Genomic DNA, 27866 nt, shown 5'->3' on the forward strand with positions numbered 1-27866 from the left:
TAAATTAAAAATTTGCCTGTACATTGACAAACAAAAAAATTAAATTATAATTTTTTTGACTTACCTAACAGGTAGATTTTCGATTTACAATGTTCTTGGGGGTGTGGGATGCTTCGTGGTATACGAAAGAACAAAACAAAATGAAAAGAAAGCAGAAAGCAAAGAAAAAAAGAAAGTAGTGTGCCGGCATAGCACAGTGCAATGGCACGAACCTGCGTATCGCTCTGTCTCATGCGATACGTAAGTTCGTGCCACGACGCGGAGGAAAGTTCGAGACCCCTCCACCTAGTACCGTGCCACCTTCTAGGTAGCACGATACGTTGCACTTTAAACCTTGATACGACGGATCTGTTAACGTACCCGGGGGCTTCTGCTGTGGGCCTTGGCTTTGACAATACGGATGCTTTCTAGATGACGCTTGGGGAAGCGACCCCAAGCATCCCTACAATGTAACAAATACTAACGCTTCAAAAAACATTGTCAAATGGGCCGCCTATTGTAACAAACCAATTTATTAAATCAATTTTATTATTAATTTTCTGACACTTTAAAATGTCAGGATTTTAAAAAGTTCTGATCCTTTAAAACGTTGGAATATATTTTATTGATGCTTGGCATAAGTGTCAGTATATTACGTGACGAGTTGGCCTAGTAGCCCTAATCTTTCATTAAATTTTGATGATAACAAATAATTACAATTATTGGGCTAATCCTTTATCTTGAGTTTTGTGTTTTAAACCTCTCTATCTTCAAAAGGACTCAAGATGGGCAATCTTCTAGCACCGAGCTTCACTACTTGAAGCTATACTTGCTTCCTTTGTCAAATAGACAAACTCACTCTCTCTATTCTTAATTTGATTAATATTTTGCTTTATGATTAGAGTGAGAAATTTTGAGCTAAGTTTAATCTATTCCTCTTATCACTTTATAGCTCACTTGAACAAATCTCTAACTTGTGATAAGGTGCATAGGATTTTAAAATATTCTAAAACTGCTCAAAAATCTGTATTCTGTCAAGTTACTGTTTTTGGACTCTGTTCTGGGCGGTCTAAAGTGAATCCGAATCTCATGTGTTTTTGGATTCTGTTGTTTGCTGTTCGGGTGGTCCAAAAATTTCTTTACTTGATCTGGGTGCCCGAATTTCTGTTTAGAGCGACCGGATTGTTTGACTTGACAGGTTGCATGTTCCGGATAGTACGACGGATCAGCTCGAAAAGTTCTGACGCGGCGCAGGCGGCGCGCAAATCTGGGCGCCCACATCTTCTGGAAGCCCAAAATGATTCTGCTCAGAGAAAGCGGTGCACGTGGTCTGTCCATGTCAGAAAAGTCAGCGCGCATGTTATGGGCGCCCACAAAATCTGAAGGCCCGTTTGTACGAATCCAAAAAAACGGCGCACATTTTCTGACAGGCAGCTAGAAGCGTAGTGCGCGTGACAACTTCTGGGCGCCCGAAATTAGGTTTAGGGCACCCGAAAGTGCAACGGTCTGGAGCTAACCGAGGCTATAAATAGATGGCCTTGAGGCCTTTCTCAACCTCTCTTAGAAAGTCCATTTGAGCTTAAAAATTTCAGTGTTTCTAATACTCTTAGCTCTCAATTCTCTCTCTAAACTTGAGTGCAATTTGTAGTGAGATTTAATCTTGTAAAAAAAGAGAAAAGCAAAGTCTTGGAGCTTGAAAAGAAGAAAGTGTTGGTGTGAAGGCTTGGTGCTTGGCTGCAAAAGCATCATCTAGTGAAGATCCAACGTTCTCTTGTGTTGAGAAGTTGGCGAGGACATAGGCAAAGTGCCAAACCTCGAAACAAATCGATTGTGTTCCTCTTTGAATTTGCATTTCTCTAAACTCCGCCTTCATTATTTGTTTCGGGTTTTTAAATTGCTTGATTATTTAGCTTTTTATTTTAGAAACCTAGTTCATCCCCCCTCTTAGGTTGCCATTTTGATCCTCAACGTGACGACTTTTTATTTACCAGCACTTTAGCCGAAGCTTTCAAATGTGATGGTAGACTATTTGGGGACACTTTACACTAATGGTTAAATGCCAAAAAAAACGTCCTTAAATTTTTATTTTTTTTGTAGTGCAAGTTTTATCGTGATTTTGATCTGTCAAGAATTATAGATTTGAAATTTTCTATCTTGATCCTATCTAGGGGTGGAAACGAGCCGAGCTCGAGCGATCTTGCCTTGTCTCAAATTCGGTTTGAAATTAATTTCGAGCCTAAATTTAAGCTCAAGCTTGGATTGAAATTAATTCGAGCCGAGCTCGAGCGAGCCTAATTTCGAGTTGAGCGAGCTCGAGCCCTAAACGAGCTGCTTGAAATTCTCTAATTATACGATCAATAGTTTAATTTGTATAAAACATTGTCTATAATTTGATAAAAAAATATGTCTAATAGTTCAAAATACAAAATAATTATATGAAATATAGTATTATAATATAAAAAAATAATTTATGAGTTGAATATCTAATCTTTTCAGCCTCATATATCTTCTCTTCCGCCTTCAATCTCCATATTATTCATTTTCATTTATGCGGTCAAAAATAAATAAATTATATAGATAAATATTGGATTAAACTATCCAATCATATATAACTAAAATTAAAATTTTATAATGATAATAATTTTATTTTTAAAATATTCTGTATATTTTCTACAGCATACAATTAATAGCAAGTAGGTAACGGCGGGCATATGCTGGTACTTGGTAATTGGAGGGCTTCCGGCTTGGCCACTTAGTGTGAGAGACAGAAAAAAGAAAGAGAGAAACATATTGAAAATTTAGAGCTTTGTGAAAGAAAGAAAGCAAGAAAGGAAAAATGTATAAATTTAGTAAAATTTTGCTCTTTTATTTGTCTATTAGGTTTGTTTTTATGGGTCAAAATATTGGCTAATTTTAACTAAACTAGATTATTCATTTAGGCCTATATATAATTAAAATATATTATATTTATATATTTTTATTATTATTATATATATATATATATATTATATATATATATATATACTATAATATATATATATATATATATAGTGTAGAACTACTATGCTATCGAAAATATAGATTTTGATGTTTCGAATTTTTGACCCTTTGATTAAGAATTGTATGGTTGGGATGATTGCGGCCCCCCCTAAATTAAATAATACCCCTAGGATTGAGTGGTCATAAGGTAATAATAGTATTAATCCAAAGATAAGAAATGATTAAAGGGGTTGATCTAAGAATCAAAAATCAAAGCACCAGATTCTCTATACTTTCGATAGCATAGTAGCTCTACTATATATATATATATATATATATAAGAGAGAGAGAGGAAGAGAGAGAGAGAGGAGAGAGAGATTGAGCTAGATACTATCGGTAGTAAATGAGCGTTTTACTACCGATTTGTTTCGAGTGATAGAGCTTCCAAATGACGACCGGCTCGTTAAATATGATCTAAACCATTTAATAACCTAGAAATCAAATTTCAGCACTTTCGATATTGTTCTTTTATTCATCAATGTGAACAAGAAAATGAATGGCTGAAATGAATACTCTTTAAAACATGACGATAGGAGTCTGTAATCAAGATCAAGAGTAATAGATCTTGTTTTAAATAGTTTAAAGAATTTTCTAACAAAAAATTCAATTGATTTGGATATCTTTCGCGTTAAACGAGAAAACGCCTCTTATCGACTATTAAAATTACAAATTTTGAAACCCTTTGTTATTAGGCAAATGGATGTTCGAAAGATTTGAAATTGATTTCTAACACTTCAAGTGGTATAGATCATGTTCACGGGATCCGATCGTCAAATTGGAAGTTTATCATCGAAAACAAATCGGTAGTAAAACGGCTCGTTTATTACCGATAGTATCTAGTCAACTCTCTCTCTCTCTCTCTCTCTCTCTCTCTCTCTTCTCTATATATATAATATATATATATAGAGTCCAGCTATGTGCTTGAAAAGCAACAAGCACTTGGTGCTTGTAAGTTTTTTACGTTAGATCTATTTCTCGGATTATTTTCACCATTAGATTATATATTCAACCAACCACCATCAACCCTAGGGGCCCACATCATCCTAACCGTATATTTCTTAATCTAATGAGTAAAATCTGCAAGCACCAATAACTTGGTACTTTTAAAGCATAGGAGCTCTAATTATATATATATATATATATATATATTTATATATATATATATATATATTTACTAGTAAATGTACGTCAAATGCACGTAATAATTATTAGAAAAAGTTATAATTTTTTAAATTATTTTTAAATTTTAGGCATATTTTATATGATTGCCAAATATGTATCTAAAAATTGAAAATAATAAATCATGCTTTAAGAAAGATATTTTTTAAATGATAAATAATTACAATAATCTCTAATGCAAAAATTACTTTTGAATTAAATAGAAAAAAAATCTGTTAGGAAATAAATTTTTGAAATTAAATAGAAAAATAAATCGTTATCTTAAAGGAAAATATATTTTGAAATTAATAGATAATATCTATTTTTTCTGCCGAAAAATGGGTTGTCGACAAACCCAAATTTGAATATACGTGCTTTATATATATATATATATATATATAGTCCGGCTACTATGCTATTAATAGCACGAAGTACTTGGTGCTACTAAGTTTTCCGCCGTTAGATCTACTCTTTTGATTATTTTCACCTGTTAGATCATACTATTCAACCAACCCACCCACTCAACCCTAGGGGACCCACATCATCCTAACCGTACATCTTTTAATCCAATGACCAAAAACTTGGTAGTATAATTGACTTGGTGCTATTAATAGTATAGTAGCCTAGTTCTATATATATCATCCTAACCGTACATTTTTTAATCCAATGACCAAAAACTTGGTAGTATATTCGAGCTTTTCGAGTTTTTCGAGCCTAATTTGAACGAGCCGAGTAATACTCAAGGTCGGCTTGAAATGAATTTCGAGCTTTTTTTTTGGTTCAAACTCAACTCATTTAATTTCAGAATCGAGCTCAAGCGAGCCAAATATCGAGTCGAACGCGAGTCGAACGCGAGCCGGCTCGCTCATTTGCCAGCCCTAATTAATTCTGATAGTTATTATTTGTTTTATAGGAGTTAGATTTCAGTTCCCATTCCACGCTGGAATGGAAATGGTCCAATCCGCATGTATGGTTCAATCCGACATTGAATCTCCTATTTACCCATTCAGAAGTAAACCACTCAAAGTTCTCTCTTACTGACACCTCCCTCTTACTTTCTTGACTGTATTTTTTTTCCTTTTTCTTAAGAGATCTGATTATCTCACCTTGTAGTTAAATTCACCTTTTAAATGAAGAAATCAATGGCATGCTACCATCCTTTCAAAAAAAAACAAAAAACAAAAGAGAATTAAAATGTTGAATTTAAAAGTAAAATAAAACTCGCCTAAAAAGTACGAGAACTAATTATGTAACGACCCGACTCTCTAACAATAATAACTTTCCATCAGCTCAAAATGCTTAAGTTCAGTTATTATGTCTAGACTAATTAAGCTTATATATTCTCACATTTAGTCATAACTATTCGATGTTGGATTATTAGATTGTCACAAATTAAGTAATTTACCATGTTTGCGATAAGGAGTGCTAGGACCACAACTCTATTACACTACACCACTCTACTCAAATCTGTTGCCTACTGGAAAGCTGTTCCTACATTAAGCCGAAAGCAAATTAGGCCAGCGAATCTAAATCCAGAGTTGTACTTAACTATTATATTAAGTTGCAAATGAACAATTACCAAAGCTGTTTAATGTCAGGTGCAATGTCACATGAGCCCATTATATATTAAAGTAATATGAAAAGGATTTGTGATAGTACAATGGTCAAAGATATATATGCATTACAGAAGTATATATGGATCACGTGATGAGCCATTTCTTTATTTTGGCTTTTGACTGAAAAGGACTATTTATTAAATGAGGAGCGTGATCATATATATATATATATATATATATATATATGACTCAAAAGGAATATCATGTTCGGCCTGCAAGTTATTTCTTTAGAATAAAATAAGGTTCTGTTTGGACATTGGAATAAGCTATCCAAGAATAACTTATTCAGTATAAAAATTAAATGAGCATGCATGATCATTTGTCTCAAAAGGAATACCATGTTCGACCTTCAAATTATTTCCTTAGAGTAAAATAAGGTCATGTTCGGACATTGGAATAAGCTATCGAAGAATAACTTATTCAGTATAAAAATTTTCTAGTGTAATTGTAAAGAGTTTGATTTTTTTACTTCTTGAAAAGTTTTGATGTCTATAATTTGATAGGATAGCATATTTTATCTATGGTGATTTATCTTTCTAAAAAATAATTTGAAGGTCGAACATAATATTCAATTCTAGACATTTGAGCACACTCTTCATTTACCAAGACCCTGTGTGAATGCATAAATATCTTGTTCGGAATAAACCCTTAATTTATTCAAGGAATTTATACGATTGATCGATAAGGAGTACTGTGGTCAAATGTTTAAAATTGGACGCTATAATTTGACCATCCAATTTTTTTTTTTTTTTAAAGATAAATCACCTTGTAGGTGAAATATGTTATCCTACATTCCTACTCAAGTATAGATAGCAAGACTTTTGAAAGAGAAAAAATTAAACTTCTTAATTACAATCATACAAGAAAATCCTTATACAGATAACTTATTCTAACATCCAAACATGATCCATACAAGAAAATTCTTATACAGATAACTTATTCTGACATCCAAACATGATCCTTTCTCAAGTAAATTAAGAAGATATAAATATTCATGCATCCAAACGATGCCTAAGTTACCTCGTGGTTGAAATACACTATCCTACTAAATCATGAATTCCAATGACCTAAGGAGCTAAATCCAAACTCCTAACATGAGCACCAATCCTATTCAGTCTATTTCTTTGACTTACTTGGTAAGTTCATAGTACTTGGTAGATGAGAAGTATATATAATCAACAGCCTATGATTTACAGCCTAGAAATCATAATATATCGCAACAAATAAAATAAATCATCTCGTAAGTAAAATATACTATCCTGTCAAATCATAATTTTCAAGACTTTGCTAGGAGCTAAAACGAAACTCCCAGCTCCCAATCATAAAAAATAAAATAAAATTTTAATAGTAAACAAGTTATCCTAGCCACACACTATTTCGAATGCACACTATTTCGAACGCGACTGGACCCAATCTAGCCTCCCACCATAGGGCAAAATGCTTGCCCCTTTAAGCCAACACTATTGGACGGATACAAATAGTCATAGTATGCATGAATTATGTGCATGGTTGTACATATTTTCCAGGCTCTATCCATGTGGTGTCTAGCTGGTTAAGTACTAACACATCTGTGTGTTTCAGAACTTCATGTGGAACATACAAAAAGTGGAACTTATTAATTTGACATCCTTACTATATTCAAATGTAAAAGAAAACAGTTTGCTCAGAATACAGTAGAGAGAGAAAAGAGTTCACACACTGAAACTGTCCTAAGGGAAAAGAAAAAAAAAAGGCTCTGATCTGGTTCTGAGTCTTAAGTATTCAAATGCCTATAAAATGGCCATCTATTTTGTGTTAAAATACCATATTTTATCTACAAAACAATGAAAAGCATTCTAAGAGCTGTGGTTCTTATCTCAACTTTGCTTATGTTTCACTTCCTTCTATTTACTTCACCACCTCTATCTTTCGAAAGCGCGAATCCGAGGCTTTCTTTTCAATCAAGAAGGATGATGCAGTATTCGGCGTTGAGTTCTGCTCAACTGGGAGTGAACGATGCAGCAACGAAGCCGCCGAAAAAGACGTTCCATGTAAGTCTGAATAAGCTGCCACCGAGCAAGTCGAATCCGTCGCATAACTAGATGGTGAGAGTCTAGGAATTAGAAGGGAGATTTTGAATTATTTATTTGCTAATTTTTGTAGTGAATTGATCTAATGTGCTTTTTTTTTGCTTTTTAGGCTTTTGTTTGCAGAATGGTACATTACTGTCAGTAGTGTCAGAATCTTCTTCCATTTTGTAACTGGTTGATCACAAGTAAAATGAGACCAAAATGATATGACATTAGATTTTGTAATTGGTTGATCAGTAGATAAAATGATACATCTGCTAGGATACAAATAATTAAGACATCTGTGTATCTCTCAGTATTTCAACCTAGTGCCTAGCATAAATTCTCAAATTAAATTGGGCCTAATTTGTTAAAGGTCTCTTCTATTTTGTGCACATTATTAGGTAATCAAATTGTACACTCCTGGGCAATTTTAATGTCCTTAACTATTTTCTTCTCCTTTAGCATCAAATGATCTACTTTTTCAATAGATGCTGTTACATGTTCTAGGCAGCAAGTTCAGAGCCAGAGTCTAGAGGCTCACACATGAGTTTGCTGACACATCAACAATTCATAGAGGATCTTTCTGGAAATTCAAAGCGCATTTCGACTAGCTAAATGATGATCTTCTTATGATCCTTCTACTTTCATCTTCTGTATCTATCTTTCTGCTTCTAAGGTCTTCTTCATCTCTTATCAAGCAGTTTCCAAACTTGCTTACAAGAAGATGCTCAGACCCCATCAGTAACTCTTTTAGTAAAGATGTTTCAGATCAACTTTCACATAGGAACGACTTTTTCATTGATCTGGAGTAGTTGAAGATAGCCAGATAGAATAATTTATAGAGAAATCCTTTACTTGTTAGATGATTATAAAAAAAATTTCAAACTTTTCATCTTTCTATGTAAGTAACCTGAGTTTCCAGTTTTTCCTTCATACACTCTATTAAGCATCTTCTGAGGAACATAGCATCAACTCTTTAACAAAGGAAAGAGTACACTAAAATTATATAAGATAATAATACTATTATTACTAAACTCAATTGAAAGATGCTCAACAGGATCTTTTCTGAAAGAAAAAAAGAAAAAAAGGAAATCTTAGTGACATTGAAAATTGTCTAAATTGTTGGGAACTTAGATATTTCCCAGCATATAAAAACCGAGTGCATTCATCGAATATATGATAAGTTACTGAACGTAAAACGCAAAAGTAAAATAAGTGACAAGGCCTCAGAAGAACCAAGTTGTTGAGATCAAAAATTCAAAAGAATTTCAATCTATCTTCATTCCCCCTCTTTGTTCACCAAAATATGTAACAAACCGGAAATATCACAAGCTTCGGCATGTGCTTTAATCTCGAATGCTGAAGAAGCAAATCGCCTATATCCAACCAAACAAATTGCGCGAGTAAATCACACATTATGGATAGATCACACATGTATCCCAACTACTAAAGAAGCAAAACACATCAAGAACTAAGCACATCACACAAAAGAGGAAAAATACATCGACCCAAACACAATAAAGATAAGAAGATCACACACTAATTTGACTACGTACAAAACCTAGAGAGGAGAAAAAAAAAAAATTTGTGGTATTCTCATTTCGGCACAAATACTAACATAGAGGTCACCGTGGCATAATACACCGCATTTACAGAACCCAGTTGCCAGATCCCATAGATTCCAGAACCGGGTTCGTATCTCATATGTTGATTCCAATGTGATCTTCGGTTGAAGCACGAACAGTTTCGATTTCCTGAGGCCTTGAACTATAAGCGTTTACGGTAGACGAGACCTGACTGTTATTATTACGCCTCTCTGCCAGTTGCTGAGTAAATGCATGAGGCCAGAAACCTGAAAGAATTGGAATATACAAATACAAACAATTTAAAAACTGATTAAACAAAAAAAATCTGCGGCCAAAATCGAAATTACAACAGTAAATTAAAGTTTACAGAATAGCTATTCTGATCAAGAAAACTCTTCAAAAATCTTCTTTTTAATTAACACGAGAGTAAGAACAGTGACAGAAACTTTAGTCCGAAGGAGACAGATTGAATTTTCATTCTCATGGCATGAACTAGTGATACTATCTAAATAAAAAGAAATCATCATTTTCATAATAGGGTTTATACTACTTGGCCTGATCAGAATGTCAAATTATAACAACATATCTGCTTTGTCAGACGGAACTGAAATCATACAGGATGGGATCTATAACCTTGGATTAATTGAATGATCCATCAGTTCATCCCAGAATTTTAAAAAGAAAGGTTTAAAGCAAACTGGTTAGTTAAGAAAGTGAATAATGAATTTTTATTGAGGAGGAGCAACAAATTAAAATGCATAATGAACTTTTATTTGTTACATTATATTTATGCCATAATTAATTGGACAAAATGAATAACAATCACATTGACTAGTAAAATGCACTCGACTTCATCATAGACCAACTATCGAATTGGATTCAATCCACACTTTACCTTAGAATTGAGCTCACTTAACAATATCGAACATTGATTTCTGCTTTTCTACGTGACCTCCGTAGGATGTGATTTAGAACCATAAACGCGTATATGTAACATTAACTTCATAAGCCCTGGACAATTGCTATCCTCTTATAGTTATTTTTGGAAATCATGATGAGGATATATGGCACATGGCATTTCTATTTTTTCTATTTTCATCTGTTATCAATCAGATGTTGTCTTATCATGCTGGAATTCAAATATTTTGTGCGGTGATTTTCCGCGAAGTAAATATTTTCCAGCTGATACTTCTTTCTCTCTCTGTCCACCATTTATCAATGCATATTTGTTTGAATTTCTAGTGCAATTTCTTTCCTAAGATCTTAAATTACTCGGAACTGATCCTTCTATTACTAACACTCGACGATACAGTAATAAACTGTATTTAAAATCATGACAATAAGATCCTCATTTTGCAACACATTATGAACATTTTGTAGTCAAAACTTTTAATTAATAAAAAGATGCATAAAGAAAGTAGGACTTACTATCTGCACCAAAAGGAGACGGGAAGAATTGCAGGTAACAAAATGAAGCAACCGTAAGTCCTACAAAAGAAACCAGAAATAGTAAACAATGAGAGAAAAACAAAAATTAAAATAATAGAAAATTGGATTAATGAGATGAAGAGGAACGCAAACCTAGAAGACCTCCAGCAAACACATCTTGCCAGTGATGCCAATAGTCATCTACTCGAGAAACTGCCACGAGAGATGCGACAAGCAGAGGCAGGAAAACAATGCAAAGTTTCGCGATGTGGCCTTTGCGATCAAAGGCTGTTATTTTCCCAGCTAGATACCATGAAAGAAATCCTAGACCAGCGAATGACCCTGCGTAACAAAAGAGTCGAAAATAAGATGTCCAATATGAATAAGCACCAAAAGGCACAGAGATTGGATGATAAATGCTATTACAACTACTTTTATTGCAGCAATAATGCATGGAGTATACGACAGTAAACGTTCTTGTCAACAAAATCTCAACCAAAAATAAGTGCTTTTTATTGAATTGATTAGAAAACTAAAGAAATCAAATTTCCCTTGAATTAGCTCTCCAATTTATGAAAAACCGAGAATCCAATTGCATCAAATTCTGTTTGTTAAAAATTTAGTCCAAATGAGCCACATTACCAGTCACACAGAATGTTGATTATAAATGCAAAAGAAAATTGATTTAGCACACATTCATGCTTAGGCATCAGTTAAGAAAAGAAAAAAAAGAAAAAAGAAACTCTTAACAAATTGAGAAACTATTCTAGCAAACAGATACAAGAATCACCAGTCCGATATAGCAGACAGTTATATGTAGCATACATGAAGAATGGCCGCTTGGAAAGCTCTTGTGACCTTCGTTGATGACACTCTTCTCTCCGTGGCATATAACACTTGTTGTGGAATTATCGTACAACTGAAGAAAACAATAAAAACTCAAAAAAAAAAAAAAAAAAAAAAAAAAAAAAAAAAAAAAAAAAAAAAAAACATAAAGCAAGCATTAGAAGAGAAGTGTCACAAATTAAGGGCTCACATCTTTGCCATCGGGAAAACAGCGCCAAAAGAAATCAGGTCGCGGGCGACCAACGCCATCCTTAATTGCATCCGTGATTACCGCAGTTATAAGCACAGAAAAAAGAAGGCCTGTCAGAAAAGATGAAGAGTTCAACAGCCGCCAAATCGCCTAATGTGAAATATACAAACTCAAGAAAGAACATGAAAAGTACCTAGTATGGCGTTATGCAAATCATACACATTTCTCTTTTTAAGGTAAATCCCGCTGAAGATAAAGAAAGGCAATATGATGGCAATGATCTGCAAAAAAATCAAATATAAGCGGTAGAAGAGGCTTTTACATATGTTCTAAAAAAAACATCTATTTATATCTGTCACTGTAAATCTCGAATTCTTCTCATATTTAACCATAGAAAGTGCATTTTTCCTTCCAAAGAGGAAAAAAAAACATTATTTTAGGCTTAAAGTTGTTCGAATGAGATCACTTTCGTAACGACAAGAGTATAATTCATTGGCATAAAAGAAATTCAGACAATGGATAGATAGATACTTCAATAGATGATTTTGCATAGGTATCATGTAAATGTCTAGTTGAAATATACAAAACACGCATGAATATACTAAAAAAAGAATACTTTTCTTGAAGATCCAATACATGAAAGCGGGGCAAAAATGTACCGGAACAGCCCAGAATGGCACCGTGTTGCTTTTCATCGGGTATCTCAGATCTGTCATCATGTCCTTTCCGACAAAGCGATGGAATGGTTCTATTATGTTTAATAGTCCGTCAATTACTGCGAGAAGTACAAGTATAATCCAATCATACATGTGGAACCGTGCTACTTTGGCGCCATGCGATTTTATAGTGTGAGATCCCAGTAGAATATCCGCCATTTTCTCCTATAGTAAAATGCCACTGAACTTGAGCAACATAATCAACAAGAAGAGTTACACATAGTCGATCGAGATAAAGAGCGAAAAGTCACTCTAATGTAATTTTTTACTATGAAATAGAATCTTACTAGAGTAATCATCCCATGTGAGGAAAAGTGTGGGCAAAGCTTGCATTCTATTCTGAAGTATCAAAAGTATATCCTAATATTTGCAAAGTTTTAAATAGTATATTGTCAAATCAAACAAAAGAACATTTACACATAATTTCAACTGTTCGCAATTTTCAGGATAAAATTTGAAAAATCTTTTCCATTTCTTGTTTCCAGTCCGACTCAAATTTCAGTGATTTGTTGTACAACAATCTTCAAATTGAGAATCCATAAAATTTCGAAATAACCCTTCCGAAGTATCTTCATCTATTTAGGTACTAGATTCAATGATGTCCATAAATTATGTACGCATGCGACCTGCATATATTGTTTTAAAACAAGAAACCATTTACGACCTAGAAATATTGTCAGGTTCGGTATAATTGGATGGCGTCAGCATGACATCATAAATACTTAATTATTATTTTTCATTCTACATATAATAAAAAATATATATATTCTTAAGTATATTACTTTACATTATTTTAAATATTATTATATCATATATATATATATATATATATATATAAANAAGTATATTACTTTACATTATTTTAAATATTATTATATCATATATATATATATATATATATATATAAATGTACTCAAAGTGTAGATCATTCAAAAACCAATGTATATTTCTAATTAATTATTGAAATATAAAGTAAAAAGAAACTCAGCCGGTTCTTATCAAACCGGGTTAATTCACCGGTTGAACCACAGGTCTAACGAGTCAAAGCGAAACTCACAGTTTACACCGGTCCAGGTTTATGGTTGAACTGAACCGCTTTCGGAATCAGGTGGATATGCGAACCAAATAGAATTCGAACTTGGGTCTCAGGTACCAACCACCGAGCCCTTTTGCCACTTACGCTAGGGACTGTCGGTGTTGATCCAATTTTTAAAATATTTGCAATATGGTGGATTCTTTTTTCTTTTTTTTTTTACTTCTTCCTTAAGAGAGGAAAAAAGAACCACCATAAAAGAAGAAACAAAGAATACAGATAAGGTGACAATTATGGCCAATAATATTTAAATAAATATAGTAAATCAGGCTGTTTATTATGGCTATTCAACTAACATCAAACCCACAGAAACAACCATACTTAAACAGGACAAAATTCAATCCTAAAACAGCAAGAACAAAAAAAAAAAAAAAAGAAAAAAAAAACATGTGAAAACAAAAAGAAAGATGAATAAAATGAACAAAGAAATTAATTGAGAACATACAAGCAATGGATTCTTCAAATTAATGCCTCCTCCTCTTCTTCTTCTTCTTCTTCTTCCACCTTTTTCCTCTCACCAAGAGAATCACACAAAAGTAAAAAAGCAATCAACAACATAAAAAATAAAAAAAAAAAAGAAGAGGGGGACAAAAAGAGATAGAGATAGATTTTCCTTTACTCCTATTGGATATTGAAAAAGAAAGAGAGAGAAATAGAGAGAGAGAAAGATACTTGTTCGTAAAGTGATTTGATTTTAACTTTGAATCGATCCAACAACAACTGCTGCAATTAATAATTGGTATTATTGGAATGTGTGTGGGGTATCTTGGAACTATTCAAGAAGAAGGGGAGAGGGAGAGGTGGGAAAAGAGATGGTATTGGAGGAGTTGTTTTTGAGAGAAAGGTGTCGGATGAGTTGTTGTTGGAGGAAATATCTGAGCAGTTTTGTTGGAGGAAGTTTAATAATATCGTACGGGTCGGATGTGGTGACGGCAGGATGAGCTGAAAGTCAAATATGTGGACGGCGGAAGCTTCGGATTTGGGAAGGTGAGGCCGTCAAGATTCCAAGAAATGATGAAACGCGTGTGCAGCCAGCCCGGGCCTCACCTGCCGGACACGCTTTGCGGCTTCAGTTGGGCCCAGTTTCTATGCACTGTCGTAAGTTGTGCTCTCTATATATCACTGATATTTTTATAAGTCTCGCATGTGTGTCCGCATGAAATTTATTTCCAGTATAGACATATTTTGGGCGCGCATTTAATACGGATCCATAATACATATAATTAAAAAAATATACATATTTTTATTTGAGTGGAGCTACTATGCTATCGGAAGTATAGAGGATTTGGTGCTTTCGATTTTTTCGCCCTTAAATCAATCCCTTTGATCATTTCTAACCTTCGGATTAATACTATTACCCTGTGGGAACCACTCAACCCTAGGGGTACTACTCAACACTGGGGGCCGCAATCATCCCAACCGTATAATTTTTAATCCAATGGTCAAAAAAGTTGGAAGCATCAGATCCTCTATGCTTCCAATAGCATAGTAGCTCTACACTTTTTATTCTACTTATTTTTTATGCATATAAATAATTTAAAATGATAAATATTTTAGTTTGGATTAATTTTATACAAATCTCTGCAAACATAGTGAATTGCAAATATATCCCTACAAAGTTCAACTTTTATATATTGTTCCTACAAAAGTCCTAATATTTTCAAATATGTCCCTATGGTCTGTTACCGTTAAAGCAATATTTTATTTTATAAGTGAAATGACCTTTTGCCATCACAAATACCTTCCTCAAAAAATCTCAACTGTTAATTGAAGAAGAGTAAAAATGTCAATTATTCTTATTAATTAACTAGGGTTAAGTTTTTTATCTATGATTAACTAATTTTTTTTCTAACGGATCCTAACGGCAAGAGTATATTTGAAAACATTAGGACTATTGCAGGAACAACATTTGAAAGTTACCGACCGTCCCTAGAGCAAGTGGCAAAGGGCTTGGTGGTTGATACCCGAAACCCAAGTTCGAATCCTAGTTGATTCACATTTCTAGCTAAGTTTATTTTTAAATGAAATAAACGAAGCGGATAGCGTGCTACCTATTTCTCAAAAAAAAAAAAAAACAACATTTGAAAGTTGAACTTTGTATGAATATATTTACAATTCACTATATTAGCAAGGACCTGTATGAAATTAAACCTTTTAGTTTTATGAGAATGCATATAAATTTTTTTAGACAATATAAATAAACTATGCATGGTGGAGAATAATTTTTTCTTAAAATATATGAACTATGAATTAAATTTTACTAACTTTCCTTTGTAGAAGAAATATAATAATATTTTACCAAAATTAATACTTTATATATAATAAATATATATTACTATATTAATAATATTATGTTTATTAATAGTGTCTATAGCGTGTCCGTGTCCTAATTTTTTAGAAGCTGTCAAGTCACCGTGTTCGAGTCATGTCGTATCCCAAATGACATGTCAATGTTCATGATGCCTAGGTTGTGCCCAAGAGAGAACTGACAAACCATCGAGTTGAATAATCCGTATACAAGTCATTATATTTGCAGATTATGCCAGAGTGGATAAAATTTGCCTATAAACTTTTGGATAGCTATTATTCTTAACTATATCTGTGTGAGCAAATATACAATTACCCACAGGCTTCGTTTGGTTGGCGTATAAGCAGGAACTAGTTATACCGGGGATAGGTACAAGTATGGATTTTTGTAGGAACAAAGGTATTTTTTTGTTTGGATGAAATTGTGAGTATAAACTAGAACTAGAAAAATTGTGTTTGGATGGTTATTGAGAATAAGAGGAATAATGGGTAGTTGAACTTTTTATATACCCAAAATACCCCTCTCTTAATATGAAGGATTTCTAAATTTTAGTGCTAAGTTGGTTGTAAAATTTATTATTTTGGGATTACACTAACCAATTTAAATCTCAGGAATTAAAATTTAAAAATATTTTGATATTTTATTAATTATTATTGGCTTTATTTAATCAATCTTAAAAACGACAACAACTCAATAATTTAGAAAAAAAAATAACAAAGATCATATTGAATATAACAGATATATTCATTAACAATTACCAAAAACGCATGCATTATTTAAACACGTACCCTAATTAACACTTTTTACCAACAAGGGCGCATAGGCGCGTACACATATATCATCAAGTAAATCTACATATACTATGAAGCAAATTTACATCCATACTAATCCACCAATTATATAGCATGGAAAAAATCCTAATCATAGGCTGAACTCAAATAATATGAACACATTGATATATGTAAATGCAACTAGTCGAATATTACAATATAACATACAACAATAACCGGCGATATGAAGGCGGCGCCGACCAAGGCACTCATTGCACAAAGGAAGGCGGCGACGACTAAAGCAGAGATCACACCGAGTCAGGTGGCGGCACCCAAAGCAGATATCACACAGAAAAAGGCGGCAGCAACCAAAATAGACATCGCACAGAGGAAGCCGGCGGCGACGAAGGCAATGATCGCACAGATGGAGGCAGCGGCGACCAAAGCAGAGATCGCACACTGGAAGGCGGCGGCGACCAAGGCAGTGATTGCACAGAGGAAGGCGGCGACGACAAGGCAGTGATCGCACAGAGGAAGGGGCTTAGAACGAAGTTTGGATCTGGTACAAGATAGGGGATTTGGGGCGGCGACCAAACCTCAGATCTAGGCTACGCACAGAGGAAGGTAGGGGTTTCTCCCCAAAGCCGAGGAAGGCGGCAGTTTCTCCCCAAACACGAGGAAGGCGGCGGGTTTCCAGCGACGACGAAGAAGGCGAAAAGAAGAATAAGGGCCCGGGGGTTCCAAAGATAGAGAAGAAGGCGAAGAGACGATGCCCTGGCCACCGGGGTCCTCAGATCGGGGATTTCCAGTGACGGCGAAGAAGGCGAAGCCTAGATCTGAGAAGGGCAAGGGGATTCCAAAGATGGAGCTTCCTCAGATCTAGGGTTTGCGGCGACGGCGAAGATGGCGAAGAGAGGAACAAGGGCGCGGGGGTTCCACAGATGGAAAAGAAGGCGACGAAGGGAGAAGGAAGCGGGGGCGAAAGTATGGCGGCGGGGTTCCAGAGATGGAGAAGAAGACGACAAAGGGAGGGAGCTACACGTTTTTTCCAGAGATGCCCCTGGTACAAAATGTGAGGATAGCCTTGTTCCAACCCGGGGTGGGAACAACAGTTTCCACCCTTAACGGGTTATACCTGGTATAACCCGTTAACAGGTATAACCCGTTAAGGGTGGAACTGCTGTTCCCATCCCTAACAAATTGTGTTTGGGTACAAGATAGGAGGATAAGCCCCTTATCCCATTTTGTCAGATCAAACAGGATGACAAGGTACCTTTTTATTTTTATTTTATTTTATTTTTACTCTTTTCTATACTTTCCAAACACATATATATATATATATATATATATAGTATATAGTATATAATATATATAATATAGTTATTAAATATATATATATATATATTATTTTTAAAAGATCAAAATATAACTTATTGTATAAAACATCACAATATACAATATATAGTATAAAAAAGGGTTAATTCCATACAGATCCCTGTAAATATAGTTAATTGCAAATAATCTCTATAAAGTTCAAGTTTTATATATTATCCCTACAAAAGTCCCAAAATTTTCAAATATATCCCTCTAGTTTGTTACCGTTAAAGCACTATCTATTTTATAAGTGAAATGATCTTTTTGTCATCACAAATATGTCCTTCCAAAAATTTCAACTGTTAATTAAAGAGAGATAAAATGTCAATTCACCTCATTAACTAATTAGGGTTAAGTATTTAACTTATGGTTAATTAAGTTTTTCTAACGGATTCTAATGGTAGGGACATATTTAAAAACATCAGGACTTTTATAGGGACAATATATAAAAGTTGAACTTTATAGAGATATATTTGCAATTCACTATATTTGTAGTAACTTGTATGCAATTAACGCTAAAAAATAATATTAGAAGAAATTAGTGTCAGCGTTCTAGTAGCAAAGAAAACAAAAAAGTGAACAATTTTTTTATTTTTTAAATTTTTTTTAAAAAAACTTATATATGCAAGTACCCGTGGGTACTCGTGGATTGCCCAAAATATCTGCAAGGTCTGGCACTCACCCATTTTATTTATAATTTTTTTAGATAAGAAAAATTAATATCCATATCCGCAAATTTATGGATAATCCCTGAGTATCCGCGAGTACGGATTGAGATTGACAGATCTAACCTAAGATTTTTTTTGGGAAAAAATCTTAACTGTAGAATATTGTAAGTTTGCTATTCAATTTTTTAGAATTTTAAATCTTTTAGAATTTTAATTTTATTATCCAATCTTTTAATTTGTTTGATTTGACTTAATACAATGATACTTTAATTTCAAAATGTGAATCTGTCATTTATCTTTACAAGTATTTTAGTATAGTTCATGTAATTCTCACAAATATAAATTCCTTAAAGTGAGAACTTATCTCAAATTTTGAAGTTAAAATACCATTAATTGATTCAAATGAAACAAATTCAAAGACTGTATGATGAAATCATAATTTTTAAAATGGAGAGGTAGTGTAGTATCCCTAGAGTTTAGCTGTCGGAATGACTGCAGCATCAGTGGCTTATTGATACATCTGTAGAGTGTCGGGACGAGCCGGAGTCGTTTTGGCGCGAAATGGACGCAAAAACGGACTCAGTGCTGTGCGAGTTTGGAGTTCTGACACTGAAATCTGCAAACTGCAGGGTTTTGAGTGTTGTGTACCGGTACCTGAGTGGGGTACCGGTACCCCAGAAGGTTACCTGAATGGGTGCTCTCGGGTTTGTGAGGCTTTGTGTTGAGTTCCGGTACCTTAGTCGGTGAGTACCGGTACTGGGACTGGGTACCGGTACTGCATCGGGCTAATACCAGTACACAGTATTAAAAAAAATCTAGCTGTCTAGCGCTCGAGTTTGCTGTCTGAGTGCCGGGTATCGATACCCCAAATTGAGTATCGGAACTCAATCCGGCAGATTGAGTTGGTGAAGGGTCTTTTGGTAATTTTTGTTGCTGATATTATCCCCCACCGACCCAGCCAGAATTATCTGTGTTGGAGCTTGGAGAAACATGCAGGCTTCTCCTCTTTCTCTCTCTAGCTTCCATTCCTAAGTTCTATGGGAATTTGAGGAATGATCTCTTTATTATTCTTCTTTTCTTTGGAGGATTGTTCATGCACCTTGGTTGATTTCGTTTGAGGTTGATCTAGCACGAGGCTTCTCCTATCGACTTTTAGCCAGTGTTGGACGTGCATTTGAGGTGGGTTGGTATTGTCCGAAGCCTTCGGAATGCCTCCTAAGTATATGAAACCCCAGCATGTGTAGTTTTATTTATAATCATCCTGTTTATAGCTCAAACTGTAGATTTGCATGTTATAGATGTAATCTAAGTGTTATAACATGTTTAGCTAATTTATGATGATTATTATCTGCTGACTTGGGATTGACTTAAGGGATAACTTATTAAATCTACACCTGTCACTTTTCAAAAAGTTATCAGATTTAGTTTCAGAAGCTGACTTTTCTTTTGTATCACCGCTGTTAGTGCGTCATGGATACTTAAATTAGTGTAGGTTGAGATTACGCTCGTGCTGAGGGGCCTAGCTCGTTATTACAGCAGAGTTAGGCTGTTTTGTACAGTCAGGTGTTGTCCAGCTCGACGGTGGACCCAGATTCTTACATCTTATATCAGATTGTGCAGAGGGCACGTGAACCTTAGTTGTTAGACCAGTTTGACCTATTTGTACGGATTATAACCTGTGTGAGCCTGATTGAGCTCGGCAGAGACACGCTTGCATACTTGTTTGGGTAGCGCCCACAAGTGCCACTCCGAAGTGAGGCTTTTCTTGCGTTGATGTCGCAGTAGTCCTGTTTGGGCGGTTTTCTTAGACCGGCCACCCCCGTGGGTGGTGTGCGGTGTAGTTTGGGTACAGGCTGGACTGGCCAGTTGGCGGTTCCTTGAGATTGGGTCAATTGTGATTGGTTGTAGCTAGTGATGCATTCATAAGTCTACGGAAAGCATGGTTTGGATAGTTATAGTATAGTGACATTTAGTTGTAGAGTTTCTTTCTGTTTATTTACCTATCAGCTGAATACCCATATTGTAGACTTAGTGGGTAGGCCGTTGGGGTCGGTAACGGTACCCACTGAGGGCTACTCTGTTTTAGTAGTAGTTCTCATACCCATTGTGCCACTTTTTCTTACAGAGTCTTCGACTGCTGCTACTGCTGCTGTTTCTGATTGAGATAAGGGAGTCGCGAGCTAGATCCCTATCTACCCGGTCACCATATTAGAGGAGTTCCTATCAGAGATAGTTTTTGGTTGTACCATGTACATATTGTGGTTTTAGTTTCATTCTGAGAGATGGTTGTGTTTTGGAACGTGTATGTACAGTGGGTTTTTTTTATGGTATATATATGTTTCAGTTTTAGCAGCTCTGTACTCCTGTTATAGCTTCTATCCATTTGCAGGTACAGCTATCACTTCGTATACAAGAAAAATTCTTATGTGTACGGCGGATCTGTTGGTGAGCCCGAAAAACGTAGTAATCCGGGGCGTGACAGGTAGGTGACCCAAAATAGTCCATAATTAAGGTGAGTTCTGTACGTTTTTTTCTTTTTTTAATAGAAATGTGTAAAAGTTTTCCCAACTACAAGCTATTTTAATTTGTCCATCTAATCTTTCAAAATTTTAATTTTACTATCTTATTTTAAATTTATTAAATTTAAGTCGTTGATAGCTATTTCAATATAAAATTTAAACTAATTGTTAATTTTAGTGAATTTACAGTTATATAAACTACATAAAATATATAAATTAATCTGTAAAGATAAGCAATTGCATTCAAATTTTGAAATTAAAAATTCACTAACTAACTAAAATCAAATAAACTAAAAAACTATGTTGCAAAATTAATTTTTTTTAAAATTAGATAATTAGATCCGATCGATGAAGGCTTTTGAAAACCTAAATGTAGCTCTACTGGTGAAATATTGGAGGTTCCTCTTGGAAAAAACTTATCAGTGGGGTCCCTTATTGAAGGTGTTTACTACTCCCCGAGGAGACTGCTTGGACCTTACAGTGGCGGCGAAGTGTTTTAGCGACTACGACTCTTTTTATGTGTGGAGTAACATACTCAATTGGAGATGGGCACAATCTAAATTGTTTCTGGTTAACTCACTCTATAACTTTCTGCAAGACGAGGGAGTCAATGCCAGAAGTTTTGTTCAGCTGTGGGAGATAAGAATCCCGCTGAAAGTTAAAATTTTTGTATAGCTAGTTCTGAAACGAGAGGTGCTGATGGTGGATAATCTTCTAAAAAGAGGTTGGCGTGGTGAGGAGGGCTGTGTCCTATGTATGGATAAGCGTGAGACGGCCGACCATCTTAAATTACAAGACTGCTGTTGGAGGACCAATTGGCTAATAAAATGCCTCTTGCTTAACTGCATTTCAGTGGGTAGGCTTTGAGCAAATTGACTAATAAAATGTCTCTACTTTACTGCATTTCAATGATAGGCTTAGGGAGGTGAGCAGACTCAAGGTAGTGCTTTAAAGGGTTAGGGAGTTAGCGACAATTGCCTTTTTGTGGTAACCTATTTGGTTAGAGCAGAATAGAAGAATTTTCGCAAAAAAAAAAAGCACGCAAGTCAAATGATGGCGAAGATCGGCTCTCTTAGAAACCTGTGGAACCTTTGCTATGTTATATAGTTTATTTTTTTTTCTGAGGCCCGATTCTCTCAATCTATAGCTTAATTCAGCTTCCAAATGAATAAAGCAGTAGCGTGCTATCTTTTTCTCAAAAAAAAAAAAAAAGAATTAGAGAATATTTTATCAAGAAAAGAACATTCTTTTGGATTGCAAAATGTGGCGTTAAATAAGTAGAAGATATTGTTAAATACTAAAAAGAACATACTTGAATCAAACTAACCTTAGTGAAATCGACACAGTATTACGCACTATACCAGATAAAGGACTAATGTACACCAAAAAACAGAAATAAAAAAAAAACCATTATCCTGCACTCAATTGGAGGCATGTACTCTTGGCTCAGTTAAAGGCTAATATTCTTTGATGCAAAAATGAAAAAGAAACGATTACTGCGATGAATTTTGGGAGCTACTATTTGTATCCAGCTGCTTATTTGTTTCCTTTTTTTCTTCGACTAAAATTGATGATTTCGCCACATTTAGTAGAGGGCCAATTTGCATAAAAAATTTACTTATTTTGGGCTTTTGCAAAATCGAGTCACCTTTTTTGTTTTTGCAGATTCGGTCCGCTTTTTCCGCCGCCTGACCAAAATGCCCCTCCTATACAACAGCCTCCCGCGTATTCCTCAGCGTATTGCTCAACAGACGTATAATACCATGACGTACTTTAAATGCGCCGCGTCTGCTTTACGCAACCCAACCTCCCTCGCTCATTACTCGGAACTCGGACCACATCCGCCCCCGCTATTCGCCGGCCCCGCTGTTTCCTGGTCGGCTTTAAGACTTTACGAAATTTTCTAAAGCTATTGAGAAATACTGCGCCCCCCGCAACAGGGATAATAGTGCAACGCGAAGGAGCTACGAAAGGAGAAATGGTGCAACCGCCCACTATAACAGTGCATTCGTAGCCTCGTTCCAGTGCAACCAATCCATAACAGTCAAAATTTTACTTATTTCATTTTTTAATGTAATATTAAGCTAATAGTGCAAATGAAAGAACATGGTGACGTCGAATATAGCGGTGTGGAGTAGGAGGAGGCTCCACCGCCTCTTTATTGCCGCCGCCGCCGTGGCGCTATACCTCCGCTCGCTAGGGATAATAGTGCAATTCCTTATTAAGGTTTTCCAGGCTAGGTGATAACATAAACATAATAGTGCAAAAAAATCTGAAATTAATATTATAATATGAAGTAACAGTGCAACAATGTTTGGTAAAAAAGAGTAACTTGTAAATAATGTAACAAATTCGTAAGGAGTACATTAATCTGTGAACAAGAATTACATTATCTGTAAAGCCGATTACACCATTTTATAGTACTTAACAAAAGACAAACAGGATTTTATCACAATGCAACCTTCTATTACATCAACTATAACAATCTCTTCATAAGATTAATTATGTAATCATCGAAGTTTATCTGCAAATCCACAATCACATAGCCGACGCAAACAGGTATTGGCCAAAGGAGACTGCTAGGAGGAGGAGGAGGCTCGATCGGAAGGGTACGATCGATCCAGCAACGAGGCGTTAAGGTTGATTCGCACTATCTGGAATGTTTTATTTGCTTTGGGCAATTTGGAGCTCCGCTCTACCATGAAACAGACAGTACAAACAGAAAAATATTAGAATCCAACGATAAGAATAAAAATCTGCAAGAAATTAAAAAACTGCATGAGAGGATAGCCAATGAGCTCCTAGCAAATAAAACACTCCAGATAGTGCGAATCTTCTCTACGTAAAGCCGAGGAGGTTAAAACAAGGCCAATATTTGTGAACGAGTCGAAGGCGGCAAACGGCGTTCCCCGTAGGAGGGGAAGCGCTGCTGCGGAGGGGAAGCGCTGCACTTCCTCTTACCGGGAATGGCGTTGTCGTCTTCACTTCTTTCACGAACACCACTGTCTCCGTAATTGGGAATGCATCTAAAGAACCGATATTTAAACAAAATGAATCGTCACCTCACCAACCCACCGGTGCCTCTTCGACTGACCTAATAAATTATAAACCCGATAGCAAATACTAACGTGTACGTTATAGCGTCTCTTCAGCGCTCAAAGAGATACACCGGTGGGTATATCGAAACTGTCTTGAGAAGATAAACCGACTATTCAGATGCCGTGTCGAATTAGCCTCTGTGCGCCAGGGATAATAGTGCAACGGGAATGTTCTACTGCAATAGAAATGGTGCAATTATCGCTATAACAGTGCATCCGTTGGCTCGTTTCAGTGCAACCTCACTTAACCAGTAAAAATTTTGAGAACCTCGTTACACTTTTTTAAATATGTTGAACTGTTATCCTCTATTTTATACTATTACAAAAATTTACTTAATCAAATTATCTATATGTTCACTATTAACATTAGCCTTGAACTATTACAATAAAACGTATGGATTTTTCGATATTTCCTGCGGTGCGCCCGCGGATGTCGTCGCGGGCGGCTGGTTTGCTCTAGCCACAGGAGGGTTCTTGCATGACCTTTTGTTGTGCCCCCATCTCTGGCAATTCCGGCACCGCTTTTTTATTAAGCCGTTAGCAATAGACTCTCGCCGCGAAACCTTTCTTCTGCCCGGTTGTATGCGGACGTTTGGCTGCCGCGGCGGAACAACGTTACTTGGTATTGCAGGCCATTGCTCTTTGCCTCTGGTGGGGGGGACGCAATCGTTGTAGGTTGCACAATAAGTCGAGGTTTTAAACCAGTCCTCGACAAAATCATACGGATCTCGTAGCCTAAATGAAATTGCTGCCATGGCGTGATTACATGGAATGCCGTCAATGTCCCATCGCTTGCAGGAACATGTCTTTTTGGACAGATGCACAACATCCGTACGGTCAGCTGCAATTACCTAGAAAACAACAAGCCAGTCCAAAGGGTGGAACAAATAGTGTAATGACTATATGTAACCGATTGATAAGTAGTATAAGATACCTGAAAGAGGACATCGGTCAAAGGATTCAGTGTGTAAAAGCGGGACGTTTCCCTCGAGCTCCCTAAAATCTTTTCTGCATAGGATGTTACTACACTGGTAATATTCTCCCCATTATTTTTTCTCTGGTAAAAATAACAAGCTGTCTTCTTTCGTGTTTCCTCCACAAGGTAGGTAATTGGAAGGCTCTTTAAATGTCGAATTACACTATTTATCGTCTCGGCACAGTTGGAAGTGAGCATTGAATAACGCCTTCCCAGAAAGCAATGGGTAGCCCACCTATGCCGAGGAAGCTTGACCACATACTTGTACTGTTCGGAGTTCAACTCCTTCATCTTTTCCATGTGTTCGTTGAACTTCGTGACAGTATATGCACGGGCCGCAGCCCAAAATCTTCTCCACGCAGGTGTATTGTTTGGCGCGTGCGGGAGATTGGTAGACAGATGGTAAATGCAACAACCATGAGCTGCATCCGGAAAAACATCGAATACAGCATCAATCAATCCTTTTTGGTGGTCGGAAATAATAGTAAGTATACTATTTGCTCTGCTGGAGTCGCGATCACCAACGACGCCATCCCGTAACTGTTCTAGAAATCAGTGTCAGGAATAGCGATTTTTACCTTCAACAACTGCCCACGCCAATGGCAATATGCAGTTATTCCCATCAATACATGACGCCGTCAGCAGACAACCTCTAAACTTACCAGTTAGGAAAGTTCCTGGAAGAATAAGAAATCGTGTATATATTAATATATAATCATGCAAAAAATTATATTACATTCATGAATTTATTATATAATAGTGCAACATAGTAAAATAATGATGTGACAGTGGCGTAATAGTGCAATAACGTACCATCCAGACCAATCAGCGGCCTGTAGTGCTTCCTGAATGCTCAAATCGCTGCACCGAATGCCCAGAAAAAACGGTGAAAATGACCCTCGTCCTGGTAAAGTAATTGGAGACATGTTTCCGCATCTCGACTCCTCAACTCTTGCATGTGTGAGGAAAGTAGAGCGAACGAGCCCTCGAAATCGCCGCGCATCTCTTGAAGGACCAATTCTCTGGCTCGGTAGGCTTTCCAGTATGAAATTTTTACGCCGTGCTGTCGAAGAATCTCGGTCTGAACCATCTTCGGCGTATATTTCTCGTTTGCCACCACCTGCTCCTTAACAAATGCTGCTATAAAAGCCGCATCGCAATTCCTGTGGCCCAATCCCCCTATTGCCCTGTTACAAGTGTGTTGCGAATCAAATTTCTTCACCCACAATTGAGCAATTCTCGGTACTTGACGCGCCTTTATTTTCCAAGGACAATCTAAGACACGGCATCGTGCGGTTATCTTATGGTCGTTGTATTTCGTCGATGCGTACTCAAAACCTCTTTTCATTGCGTATGTTTTGAGAGCTCGTTTGAAGTTGCCTTGCGTCTTATAGAGCTAGCCCTCGTGGACATCGTCCGCATCTGCGACGTCAACAACTGACTCCATCGTAGAGCTGTTTACAATGAGGTTTTCTTCAGGCTCGTCGTCGCGAAATTGTTCAGCAGTAAGTCCCACTGTATCGCCTTGCCGCAACGGAAGGACATCCATGGCGCTGTATGTCCGTTGAGCTTTGTCGGGAGACGTCGAGACGATACAGATGCTAACGTCGGAATCTGACTCGTCTTTCAGATCAGCGATAATAAAACCGTCGTCACTGTCTGCCGCTTCTGCATCGTCAATGAGAATAGGATGAGAAGATCTGCAGCACAAGTGAAAGCAAGAAGTATATTGTAAATATTAAATAGAACAAGAACCCTTAAGTGTAAAGTTCATACGATGTAAGAGATTGAAGTAATGATGCAAAATATTACGCGAATTAGTACAGCATAAAAATAATATATAATGAAAAAATTATGTAATAGTGCAACCGTATAATATATATTGCTTACAGTTGAAAGAGGTAAAATATAATGGCGCAAAAGTGCATTAAGAGTAGTGCAATTGCTTAAAATAAAGAGGTTACAAGTGCAATAAGGCTCGGTAATGGTGCAAAAGAAATAATAGTGTAACTTACGAGCCAACTATTTCAAAATTTGTCTGCTGAGGAGTAGATGCATTTCCGAAACGCCTATTAATCAACAGATCCAGCTGTTCGTCTGTAAGCACTTCGTCTATATCATCGGGATCACAAGTAGCAAATTTTCTCTCGACTAAGTTACTCACAGCATAAAGCTCCATCAGATACGCGTGGGTTTTATAGAGTCTCCGTATGTTTCCAACATCGTCGTCGTCAACAATGTCGATGAGTTTGCTGAGATTCCCACTATAGCAAAGTTTAATTTCAATATTGCAGGATTCCTGTGAAGTATTCATGTACTTGCAGAACATTGCTTGCAGGGATTTAAAATTATCGTCTTGCCTGATGAAATTGAGCCGGCTGGATCCTCCTACATAATTGACAATGCCTCTTTCCTCCTTAAAACACCCATTAAAATTGAAGTGCACTGAAA

At 36.1% G+C, this 27866-nt stretch overlaps 2 protein-coding genes and 1 long non-coding RNA gene across 9 annotated transcripts; 1 reads left to right on the plus strand and 2 right to left on the minus strand.

Annotated features, from left to right (window-relative positions):
* LOC109716903 lies at positions 7485-8086 on the plus strand. Its single transcript, XR_002218071.1, has 2 exons — positions 7485-7876; positions 7971-8086. It is a non-coding gene; the product is annotated as an uncharacterized LOC109716903 (long non-coding RNA).
* On the minus strand, positions 9100-14554 carry LOC109717723 (lipid phosphate phosphatase 2-like). 7 transcript variants are annotated; one of them, XM_020243609.1, is made up of 9 exons: positions 14375-14554; positions 14148-14206; positions 12553-12774; positions 12087-12174; positions 11894-12003; positions 11683-11776; positions 11011-11199; positions 10858-10917; positions 9100-9695 (listed from the first exon to the last, which is right to left on the minus strand). In XM_020243609.1, exons 3-9 carry the CDS (start codon positions 12766-12768, stop codon positions 9544-9546), a joined length of 909 nt encoding a protein of 302 aa, XP_020099198.1. In that variant the 5' UTR covers positions 12769-12774; positions 14148-14206; positions 14375-14554; the 3' UTR covers positions 9100-9543. The 7 variants fall into 7 exon arrangements, with proteins under 7 accessions (XP_020099198.1, XP_020099200.1, XP_020099197.1 ...); XM_020243611.1 differs by having other exon boundaries at positions 14148-14215; XM_020243608.1 differs by having other exon boundaries at positions 12553-12790; positions 14375-14553.
* LOC109717559 lies at positions 17384-26763 on the minus strand. Its single transcript, XM_020243407.1, has 7 exons — positions 26396-26763; positions 26229-26260; positions 25994-26092; positions 25374-25837; positions 24923-25290; positions 24243-24367; positions 17384-17616 (listed from the first exon to the last, which is right to left on the minus strand). The coding sequence occupies exons 1-7, from the start codon at positions 26761-26763 to the stop codon at positions 17384-17386; spliced, it is 1689 nt and encodes a 562-aa protein (XP_020098996.1).

Source organism: Ananas comosus, linkage group 11 (assembly GCF_001540865.1).
Source record: "Ananas comosus cultivar F153 linkage group 11, ASM154086v1, whole genome shotgun sequence".
Lineage (NCBI taxonomy): Eukaryota > Viridiplantae > Streptophyta > Magnoliopsida > Poales > Bromeliaceae > Ananas > Ananas comosus.